Source organism: Ctenocephalides felis, unplaced genomic scaffold, assembly GCF_003426905.1.
Source record: "Ctenocephalides felis isolate EL2017-DRISC unplaced genomic scaffold, ASM342690v1 CF-g0.4_SCAFFOLD_01886, whole genome shotgun sequence".
Lineage (NCBI taxonomy): Eukaryota > Metazoa > Arthropoda > Insecta > Siphonaptera > Pulicidae > Ctenocephalides > Ctenocephalides felis.
The window spans coordinates 44,126,417-44,138,524 of record NW_020538040.1 but is presented as its reverse complement, the minus strand read 5'-3'; the positions used below and the strand labels follow the sequence as shown (position 1 = coordinate 44,138,524).

At 28.7% G+C, this 12,108-nt stretch overlaps 3 protein-coding genes across 4 annotated transcripts; 2 read left to right on the top strand and 1 right to left on the bottom strand.

Moving 5' to 3' along the window:
- The first annotated feature begins 1,893 nt into the window (after positions 1–1,893).
- On the top strand, positions 1,894–6,162 carry LOC113377582 (DNA-directed RNA polymerase III subunit RPC5-like). The gene is made up of 8 exons (XM_026617946.1): positions 1,894–2,137; positions 2,219–2,437; positions 4,056–4,218; positions 4,287–4,399; positions 4,465–4,605; positions 4,755–4,959; positions 5,384–5,589; positions 5,729–6,162. Exons 1-8 carry the CDS (start codon positions 2,105–2,107, stop codon positions 6,146–6,148), a joined length of 1,500 nt encoding a protein of 499 aa, XP_026473731.1. The 5' UTR covers positions 1,894–2,104; the 3' UTR covers positions 6,149–6,162.
- Positions 6,163–6,260: 98 nt separating this feature from the next.
- Positions 6,261–8,388, bottom strand: LOC113377194 (uncharacterized protein C15orf61-like). The gene is made up of 3 exons (XM_026617419.1): positions 8,184–8,388; positions 6,451–6,637; positions 6,261–6,388 (listed from the first exon to the last, which is right to left on the bottom strand). Exons 1-3 carry the CDS (start codon positions 8,319–8,321, stop codon positions 6,261–6,263), a joined length of 453 nt encoding a protein of 150 aa, XP_026473204.1. The 5' UTR covers positions 8,322–8,388.
- On the top strand, positions 8,204–12,084 carry LOC113377192 (palmitoyltransferase ZDHHC16-like). Of its 2 annotated transcripts, XM_026617418.1 has the most exons (10): positions 8,204–8,253; positions 8,319–8,394; positions 8,466–8,655; positions 8,723–8,870; positions 9,057–9,248; positions 9,802–9,919; positions 10,205–10,416; positions 10,605–10,740; positions 11,549–11,741; positions 11,810–12,084. In XM_026617418.1, exons 3-10 carry the CDS (start codon positions 8,609–8,611, stop codon positions 11,910–11,912), a joined length of 1,149 nt encoding a protein of 382 aa, XP_026473203.1. In that variant the 5' UTR covers positions 8,204–8,253; positions 8,319–8,394; positions 8,466–8,608; the 3' UTR covers positions 11,913–12,084. The 2 variants fall into 2 exon arrangements, with proteins under 2 accessions (XP_026473203.1, XP_026473202.1); XM_026617417.1 differs by lacking the exon at positions 8,204–8,253 and having other exon boundaries at positions 8,277–8,394.
- Positions 12,085–12,108: the final 24 nt, after the last annotated feature.

Genomic DNA, 12,108 nt, shown 5'->3' with positions numbered 1-12,108 from the left:
TTTAGATAAATCTATAGAAAGTCATTCCACTAATTTTGATTATTGTTAAAGAATATATTTGCATAATACTAATAATTTATCAATCATAATTTGAATATAATACTTTATAAAAATTCTAGAAATTAGTTTGATTTTAATAGTTTGTTAAAATGTTGTATTGCATGTAATATTATAAAAATATATAGAATAAAGTGAATTATTTAACAAAATTAATAAACATCTACCTTAAAAGATATTTAATATTTTTAGGTTTGTACATAGATTTTAAAAATGTGTAAAAGATTTTGTTATAAATCATTTGCAAATTAGGGTTTATTTTACCAGCACAATATGATTTTTTTCATATTATTTTACTTTGTGATATGTTATATTATTATATATTATGAACATATAAATAATGAATTTTGTTCAACATTGTATAAGCCTGGCTTAAAAAATAATCAAAGACCCTTGTTTTAAATATTTACAAGTCTACACTAAAATATTTAAATGTAAAGTGATATATTATCAACTAAGGGTAGTTTTTATACAATTGTACTGCATTGCATTTTATACACATTTTATAATCAAATTCATAGAATATGAACTAGCTTAATCATAGGATGTATATCTAATTTTTAATCCCTACTCCCAATATTGTAATTCCATTGTCAATGATTTCATGCAATTTAAAATGTGTTAACTGTTGTGTTTTATATAAGATAATAACCAACAAAACATAGTCAATGTTATATACTATATCATAATTATATTTGTTATTTCTAGTATTCTAATTTTACTTTGCAAATGTATGATTTCATTTTATATTTTAAATGTACAGTGTAGATATTTAACTTTATTTTTGAGCAATTTTATAAAAATAATTTAGCATTGTAGACAAGAAAGTTATTTGAATTTTATATTCCTTTTTTTTTGTTTTGCTCTGGCAAGTTTTTTATATTAAATTTTTATTCGTATAAATTTATATAAAAGTTTGTAAAAATTTGATTTGAATAATTATTAGCTTTTAAACAAACTTTGTAACAGCGTGGGAACCAAAAGTGAAAAATATATGTATGTCATTTTAATGAAAATAAACAAAAAAAAACTTAATTACTCACATGCATTCATTTATTATTATGTAATACATCTCATATATATATACAAATCGGACGCTCCGTTCTCTTAAAATCTGAGTTACCGTTTTCAGCACTTTTTACCCCGTTTCTTCAGAACGGCTAGACCTGTCTTTGCCAAAAACTAATCAGCACGTCTCCTTATCAATACGAATCGAATGTTTTTTTAATTATTCAAATCGGTTGATCGGTGTTCCTGAAATCGTCGACGAAAATTTGTATCCGCACACACACAAACGCACATACGTCCATTTTTTCCTACGTTGAAAATTCAGAAAATATTTTACTTATATATAATAAAATAGCAAAGAAAGTTTTCAGCAACCAAAAATTCAAATTCAAACCGGAATTTCGATTCAAGATACGAAGCTGAGCTGTAGTAAATTTCAACTCTTTCAACTGATGTTAAAAGATTATGAATAAAAGAGATAGAAATAGATCAGTTGGTGTTAGACCGGATCTGACTAGGTTGTCAACACCTGAACCATAGATAAAAGAAGAGTAAACCTGAACCATAGATCGCTCTCTCGGCCTCTATTTCGTTGCCACGTTTTTCAGACCAATCTGGCAATTTGCCCGTGTTAGTTGAAGCCCCTCACTACAGAGGGCATTGGTCGCCTGAACAGGTGCGTATAAAAAATACTAAAGAAATGAACCAAAATTATATGGATCGCTATATAGATATATATAGATAGATGGCGAAAGTATTATATGCAATTCATTTGTTTCACCAAGTCAAACCCTTAACACGCCTCACCACCTTATAACGACTAAATAATATTTACTTTGTTTATATTTCAATTGTGCATATATGAAAATGAGAGACAGTTTCAAAGTGTTGTAGGTTCCAAGCTTAGCTAGCCATTAGTCGATCAAGTGTGACATCGCAAAGGACGGTGTTCTCTGCCAGCAGCTGGTTCTGTATAAATGGCCGAGAATTGTATATAAAATATAGTAAATGACAGTGAAAATAGTTTTAAGTTTCCACGATGGAGGAAGAAGATGATGAAATTGTTAAAGAGGTGTTTAAACCATTTTGTAACATCAAATTGTACAACGTGTTTAAATAGGTTATGTTTATTACTCGTGTCGGATATTTTCAGATGCCGGTATATCTCTCCAAAGAATTAGCAAATCAGTTGTACATATTTCAATATCCAGTCAAACCCCCGTCATGTACTTTCGAAAAAGCTCGTGTAATGAACAGTCGTATAAAGCCCAACCACCAGGAAGTGAGAATAGAATTTGCTCTGGACACCTCAAGTGAGAATTATGATTATTCCAAAGGAGAGCAAATTGCAATTAATACTGATGGAGCGACGGCAAGTTTAAAATGTTTTTATTTAAGTTTCTTAATATGTGCAAGAACATTAAAAATGTTATGTTCTACTGCACCAGTGCCTCCATATAGGGCTGCATGCATGCTTACGGTTGGAGAATTGAACCAAAATAATACAATTCTAGTTTACGTAGAAAATCGTGTTAGGTTATGGTAATGATTATTTTATTATTAAATGGCCATGTTGCAAAAAAATTATTTAAATATTGTTTTTACTACATGACTACTGTCACATATTAGACCTTTTTATGCTATACTATATTATACAGTGGAATCCGATTAGTATGACCGGATATATTGACAACCGCTTAATATGACGTAATCGCACTAGGAATTTGGTTTTCATATTCCTTAAAAAAACAGCTGTCTAGTCGGATATATTGACATCGCTTACATTGACATGCCGCTTATAATGATCCATTTTTGCAAAAAAATATGTCCAATTATAATGACCGACATGATTTTACATGATGTGGCCAAGTCTATTTTATGCACACATGTCTTTTAAACACCAGGGACTGTTTTTACAATAAAATTATGTAAAGAAATCAATTAAAAATTACTGATTACTTACATTAAAAAAAACACATTTATATGTTTATGGGTAGGGTAGACTTATTATTAATGACACACCACGGATATCTCATAAACAAATAAAATTAGATTTTTTTTAACAATTATATTTGATAGTAGAGGGCTAAAAATGTATAAATTCATAACCAGCCATCACTTTTATTCTTATGACTTTGCTATCAGAAGATAAGCAGCACATGACTGTGATAAAAAAGACCAGCTGAACCTTTACTTTTGGCAATAAAGTAGTAAAGTTTATAAAAAAGCAATTTTACAAGAGACTAATTGAATAAATTGTTATTCCGGCTCTTCTTATGAATATTTCTGACCAATAGCAAATCAATGTAATATACTGTGTTGTCTTTGTAACAAATGTACCCACAAAATTAATTAATTAATAGAAGAAATTGCATCTGTTCGCCCCCTGGTTGTTTCACTTTACCTTTTAATGATTAAAAAATAGTAAAAAAATTTAATATTTATATAATATAATTAGGAATTATGTACGTATATATGTAAGTTTTTCTGAACATAGTTCGATAGATGCTTCTTTGATGTATGTTATGTGTTGTTCATTGGGTTTAAACAGTATAATTACCGTAAGTCAAATTGGACCGTTGTGCCCCCGCCCTACCCTATGTCAATTTTATTTTATATTAAATTTTAATGTGTCATTTTTATTTTTAATTAAAACGTTTGTATAGGCTTTTCTTTTAAATTACTGAAACATGTAACATATTTGTATATTAAAAAGTTTTCCTTCATTACGCTTTTAATGACGACCGGTTAGTATGACGAGATTTTGGAATCCCTTCGATGTCATACTAAGCGGATTCTACTGTATATTCATTCATTTGAACTAGTGAGCCTGCATTGATGCCATTTTGTTGAGTGGCTGTATGAATCGCTTTACTTGAAATTTTGATATAAATGTATTTTGGCTTCTACTAATTTCATTAAATCTTAGCATTCTTAACTGTATTATGGAATATGACAGTCTTTTTACAATTTGTCATCAAATTTTACAGCCTAACTCAAGTAGGGATAACTCTTCGTCCTCTGCATTTTTCAAAAGTGGGGTGATGGACAAGCAATGTTACTCGAGCTCAGGAACTGTTGGCAAGCAAGAAATCCAGAAATATGCTTTAGCATCTATTCGAGATGGTGAACTGCAGTGTACTCCTTTAGCAGGTAAATCATTCTATATCATATTCGGAAACCAATACGACCTTCATTTATGCTCTGAAAATTATTTATAGGAATAGTCCAATTGCATCCTAGTTTTTCATATTTTGACAAATTTGATAAACGAACAAAGGCTGAGGAAAAAGCAGAAAAAGAAGCAGATTTAGATGAAGAAGAAATACAGCAGGTAATAATGAATTTTATGTATTCTATTTTTGACAAACACTGATTGATATTTTTTCTTGTAATTAGGTCACTGTAAAATTTGCTCGTGTGGAAAGTGATAAAGTAAAAAAAGCTCGTGAAAAGTCTTATGGATATCTTTCTAAAAAGAGTGAAGAGGAACCATGGTGTGAAACTGTATATTATCAAAATGATACAAATGAAGCTGAGGTATTCTAAATATTTTTTATAAAAGTATTGATAAAAAGAATCTGGTGAATTTACAAAATCATTTGCTTAAAAAATATGTTTTACTTAATGTTATATTTTTATTTAAAACAAGTTGACATATTACATATTTTTTTTTTTTATTTCTAAAGTTGGAAAAATTGCGACTGGTTTGTCAAAATACCAATGATGTGGGCCATGCACTGTCATTTACAGGAGATGAATACTTAAAGTCGTTAATGCCTTTGGAAGTTGAGGATGGTGGAACATTACCTTCGTTGCCTTCCCATGTTTTGTCTCTAAATGCTCTCAAAACATTACCACTATTAGATCAAATCAAACTTCTACTAAAAGATGGTAATTTATTTTGATCATATTATTATTGTTCATATGTTTTAACCTGTTTTTATTTTCAAAAGTGAAGCAATGCAGTTACTGCATTTTATGCATTTATAATAAATAATTAAATAGGAGCTTTTAATGGATAACTATATACAACTATTGATATTTAGCAAAAATATATATATATATATATATATGTATATAATTTATTATCTTGATTTGATATTCGAACATTAGTACCCTTAATTTCATTGAGTTAGTTTGTTTTTAAAATCATTTAGTTTTTTGTTAATATGAAAGTATAATTGCTGTTATATATGTTACCCTTCTCTAGTTGTATGCTATAAAACTAAATGTTATTTTCTGGAAGCAAAATTTAGGTTTAATTTGCTTATTTATATTAATGATTTAATGCTGAACACTTTTTTTATCATTTTAGCTAAACTGATAACATTTCAACATTTATCACTAATTCTTGCTCAAGAGTCTTTAACAACTGATAAATTACTTAAAACCTTGCCACAAGCTGGTATGCTTATTCGTGGTTGTTGGACTGCACGTTCTGAAGTACTGTATCCTCCTGATACTCGATCTGGTAGCAGTGGGGTTCCTGCTGAATTAATGTGTCGAGGACGGGATTACGTGGTTGGTAACTTCAGTATGGTCTTGTAATCATAGTTTTAAAATAAGGTCATATCTTCGATGATTTTTTTTCAAACTATGTAACTCTCTAATATCAATAAACCATAAATTGTATTTAATTAATTGTTCAAATATGTTTTAGATATATTTATTTACTGAAAATCAATATGTAGATAGACGAAGAGTATCTGCTGAAGTAAAACTTCCACCAGATGAAATAAAGGAAATTCTTTCATCTGTGGCTAGATTGCGATATGGCAAAGGGTGGGAATTATTGATTCCTCCAGATTTAACTTTTGAACAAAAGCACCAAGATATAGTGCAGAGACAAGCATTAATGTGGCAAGCCAAGCAAAGACTGTTTTCTGAAATGCTCAAAGAACCTGTTAATGCGTCAGGTATTAAAAGACAAAGAAAACGATCTCAGAGAGAGTCAGTAAGCCTGGATGATGCATCATCTCCAGTCAAAGGACAAAACCATATCAATGGTCTTGAAGAAACAATGAAATGCAATGGTGTAAACGTTAAAAGTAGTATAATCGAGGGTGAATCTGATAGCTGAAGAAAAGCGAGATTGAGAAGCTGTATTTAGTTGTATATAATTTTTTATTTAATTGTAAGCTATATATTTATGCATTAAAATTTGTTTTTATAAGAATATACAATGAATTTATTTAGTATAAAGATCCTTTGTCTTCAGCATACAAGAAGTATATTGGTACATTACCTCTTGGGGTGTATACTATTTCTTCGTGCCGTATTAGAAATATTGCAGCCAAGCCATATAGCAAACACGGTATACCTGAAACAAATATTAAAAAATTATATCACCTAAATTTTTTATACAATACTATGACCGTTTACCTAAGTTTGTAACCTTGATTGCTTTAAAGAAAATGTCTTGCAAATGTAAATCCTCATAAGCTCTTTTAGTGCAGTGATATTTCATATATGGGTAACAACCAGTTCTTAAAATTTGATAGTTTGTTCCACTTTCTAATGTCCAGTTGAAATTTGACATACCCCATTGGTCATCGTTAACATCTTTGTACTATACAAATTTTTAATTCAATTAGATTTATTATTATTTATTGTCAGGCAATGGCAATATATTGTTCTTATTTGTAAGATCCAAGACGAAATTTTTATCTCAAAAGATTTTTAATTTTATATTTGCAGTTTGTTTAAATTATGAGGAATGATTATTAAAAGTTACATTGAGAGTAAATATATTCTCATTCAGAATATATTTTATATTAATCATTAAAAAAAAATATATATATTTTTTAAATTTCATGTTTATAAAAATACATTTAAAATTTTCAGAATTATATACCAACATTGGGAATAATATATCCAACATAACAATAACGACATTCTTTATGTATTTAAGTTTAAGAAAATTGAAAATTATAACTGGAATCAGGAACCATGATTTCATCATTCACGGGAAATAATCAGATATTTAACTAGTGGGGTGGGTGGCATCGTGCCTTAAGGCAAATTGCTGGAACTTCCCGTACCGTAACGAAATGTTCGGGGATTACTGAATGTTTTCAAATAGATTATTATAAATATTGTAACATTGTCTAATATTTATAAATATTATATAAACTGAATTGCAGAGTTGAAATTATTTGTAAAGTATATTAGAACTATAGTCAGAATTAAAAATAAATATTTTCGATATACAAAAAACTAAAAAAAACAAAAAAAATGGGACAATTTTTTTTTTTCCAAAATCGATTATTTTGTTAAGATAAGCAGAAAGTTCTTTGAATCATTTAAATCGGACGCTTAGTTCTCTCAAAAACTGCCATTTTTTACATATTTAGCTCCGTATCTTCAAAATGGCTGGGCCTGCCTTTGCCAAAAACTAATAAACACTTCTCCCAATCATTACTAATTGAATGTTTTTTAGATCATTCAAATCGGATACTCCGTTCTCTCAAAAATACGATTTCTATTTTCTGCACTCTTTGCTCCGTATCTCCGAAACGGCTGGACCTGCCTTTGCCAAAAACTAATCAGCTCTTCCCTATCAATAGGAATCGGATGTTTTTTGAACCATTCAAATCGGTTGATCCGTGCGCCCTAAAACGACTGGAAATTTGTTTCCACACATACATACACACACACATCCATTTTTTCTGAAGTATGCCAAAACGTTCAGAAACCTTCAAAACGTCGAGAAATGTAAAAATTTTCAATTCCGATTTTCGGCCCATTACAATAACTTACCCTACGGGAAGTTAATAATATATCCAACATTAACAATAAAGACATTCTTTATATATTATAAATTTAGGTTTCTTGGTTTAAGAAAATTGAAAATCATAACTGGAATCAGGAGCCATGAATTCATCATTCATGGGAAATAATCAGATATTTAATAATATGTTAGTTCATATTTTTTTATTTATCGCAAATTGAGATGATTGCTCAAATTCAAATGTACTTGGCGAGAAATAATTACGAACGATTGAAATGCACCGATCTAATGTTTACGTCTCTATTCGGGTATTCGGGCTGACAGTCGGCATCACATCTATGGCTAAAATCTTAATAATAAATAATACATTAATGTCAATATGTACTTTTATGAAATATGAAGTCCAAGGCGGCTCTCGGCATTGTTTCAAGTAACATGATAAAGCTTCAGACGAAGTTGGTTTATTGATTAAGGACGAATATTTCAAATTGCTGTGTTTAGCACAATTTAATACTTTCAGCATACTGATTCAATCATATATTCAACAATGACTAGAAATATTTTAATATTGCACATTATATTAAGATAATTAATACGTAAGTATTTGATTTAAACTGAACATTGTAATATAACTGAGTGATGACAACAGATTTAACCTTAAATATAGCATTGGATCAACATGAGTGGATTATTTGCCAAACAAACAGTCATGGGGTTTAGACTGATTTTAGCTAATTTCTGTTTTGATTCTCTTACATTTGCTGATTAACATTGGCTGAATTAATGGCATAAGACTGTGATTAATACAACATGGCTAGAATTAAATGGAAAATAAAATTACTACCAAAGATAGCAATGTAAGTATATTGACCAATAGACTATTTATATCTCAATTTATTGACTAATAATCACTTTGTTATTCAGAGACTCATTGAAAAAGCTGCACTATCGCACAAAAATTATTTTCAAGTCTTTAACATATAATCACCATATGAACCAAAGCTATGCAGCCGATGTGGCTATGGAACCTATTTTTTGGATAGTGGACAATTTTACACAATTTTTGGGCCCGGTATGCTTAAAGTTTTATATTCAATAGCTTGATTTATTTTTTATTGAGATATCATTTGTATAAAGACAATTGTCATTTTATACTTTGATTGTTGTTCATCAAATTTGGAATTATCTTTTCTTTATGTGCATGCTATAATTAAAAAATATTGGTGTATCTCAATTTATAATAAACAACATATTGCAGTTTTTTATAGTAGCAGTTACATGCCTAACTACTGCAGTCGTGTTTATAGCATATTGGATTGGCCTTCCTTTTTATTGGAATCGTTCACAACCTCTCACAATTGCTTTAATAATAGTAGGACATTGGCTGTTGATTAACATAGTGTTTCATTATTACATGGGAGTTGTTACTGAACCAGGAAAACCACCAGATGTAAATAAATATATTAGTGTAATATAAAATATAGTCAGTAGCAAAATTTATTAAAAAATATTTTTAAAGTATTTTACTGATTAGTTTTTGCTCCTTATAATGAACACTTATAATGAATAAAATTTCAGTTATATTTGCTTTTTTATAGTAGATAACATAGCAACAACCGCATAGTTAATTAATTGAATTCTTTTATTAAAATAAACATATAATTTAAATTATGAGTCAAATGTCCTTTTGATTGAAAATTATTAACGATATGTAATCAATATATGTTTTCAATTATATCAAATTAATTCAATTTGATTCTACATTACTACATTATCAATTATCTGATATGATTTCATATTCTTACAGAGTGCTATTTTTCATAATCCAAATCACTGTTAAGATAACTTTCATTCAAATTTAGTGTTTCATTACTATTGAATGATTAAACCCTTGAAAATAATTGCATGTACATATATTCATTGAAATCCTATATTTTTTTCATTAGTATGTTTATAGTATAAATCTATAGCAATCTGATTTTTCTGTTTTTTTTTTTGTTCAGGGAGCTTTAATAACTGAAGCAGTGAGTATATGTAGAAAGTGTATTGCCCCAAAACCACCCCGGACACACCATTGTTCTGTTTGCAATCGATGTGTATTGAAAATGGATCATCATTGTCGTAAGTTCACATATTAAATATGGACTCTGTAAAAATTTGATTTCAAAAAGATTTTTTTTTATTTTATTCATTTTGTAATATTACTTTGTAATTATTAATATTAGCTTATATTTTGGGGCAGTAGTTTGATGTTAGCAATATCATAATGCTCAGTAAAAATGTTAAATTAAACTTCTCTCTGTTATATTACAGTTCAATATATTAATTTGATCTCCTTTGTTTTTTAATTATCTATACTTCTTTTGTTAGATTTTATTTCTCTCATACCATCTGTTCTTTTTTCAGCTTGGTTAAACAACTGTGTGGGGCATTACAACCATCGCTACTTTTACTTATATATGGTTTATATGGTTCTAGGAGTTACTTTTGTTATAATATTTGGGTTTGAAATAGCATATGGTGTACTGTGGGTAGGTTCCAGTGGACATTGGACAGAAGATCACCAACCAGATGGGCATCCCGTTAGATTTAATAATTCAGGACATATGGTTCATGTTGTAAGTTACAAAAAAACATTATAAAAGCTTCTTTTTTTACCCTAAAAAAATAATTTTTGTTACTTGTTTTATAGTTAAATATTATGAAAAACAATGATTCCAGATTATTCCATAAATTGTCTCTGTTAACATTTTTATTTGTTTTTGAAAACAAATATTATATCCATAAATATTTGTACATTCACTAGGCAGAGATGAATGAATATGGTGATGCTGGACCTCCACATCATGATCTTCCAGTACCTGAAACATTAGAGACCGAAATTCTTGCTGATGATACAATGACAAGAAGAGCAGTTCTATTTATGGCGTTGATAAATACAGGTGATTCAGTCATGCTAATAATTAGATTTCAGCAGAAAATCAAAATGTTTTTGTAAAATATAAATACTATGAGTTTGTGATTGATATTATTATTTATTATGAGAGAGTAACATTATAATTGTTATATTGTGACATCAATGTTTTTTTAAGGAGTTTTAAGTCAATGTCATAACTCTAATTGTTGACTGCCCATAATCTTAAAGCAGTAGAGATAAAATTGATGATTTGCATAAACTAAAATCAGGAGTCTGAAGTTATATTTAAAATTTTATTAAATGATAAGTAGATATCGGATAAATATCATAGAGCATATGCCGCAGAACTATGTTTGGAACTTGCTTTTTTGTGTTTTTCAGAAGTTTTGTTATGTAAATGTCTATTTACAACTAAATTAAATACACACTGTAACATTATAATCAGCTGTTTTTGTTATATAACATTCGTTTTTAATAATTTACTTACAAAATATAATTAGTATGAAGCATTTAACTTTATTTAAATAATAGGCGCATTACCTATTATATATACAGGGTGCTTCAAAAAAATGTATACACACTTTCAATCAATTAGTGGTGATTGTACTTAGAATTGTATTGATGCTGCATGTCACCAATTGGAACAGTATTAACATTTGTTATTTATGTTTTATTTACATTGGACTTTCAGCTTTCTATTTTCCTGAAATTTAACTTTGTAGAACAGTAAATAAAAGTTCAAAGTGTGTATACATTTTTTTGAAGCACCCTGTATATATATATATATATATATATATATACTACATTGTGCATAAATTTCTTCTATTTTATAGCCGTTTTATTTGCGCTGGGAGGCTTATCTATTTGGCATGGTAAATTAATTTCTAAAGGTGAGACTAGTATTGAAGCAAATATTAATAAATCTGAAACAAAGAGATTGGCACTGCAAGGAAAACAATATAGAAACCCATATAATTTCGGAACAACAAAAAATTGGAAGTTATTCCTAGGATTAGTAAGAGGCAGGTTAGTTTTAAATGAAATAACAAATTCTATGGATTGAAATGCTATAATTATACTAAATTTGTTTTTAGAACTGTGGCAATGCACTTATTATTACCATCTGCTCATAAACCCGATGGAGATGGTTTAACTTGGTATACAGTACATGACGAACAACCCAATGACTGGCCTTGACAAATAATTAAAATATAGCAATCAAATAGGCATAGGAATTCTAAATCAAGTCCGAAAAGGCAATTACCAAAAGTTCATCTTTTAATAAATAATAAAAGTAAGTGATATTATTTATAAAAAATATTTATATTTTTTCAACTTATTTACCTCAACTTTGATGCAGTTATTAGATTTGGATAGATAGATTTATATAATT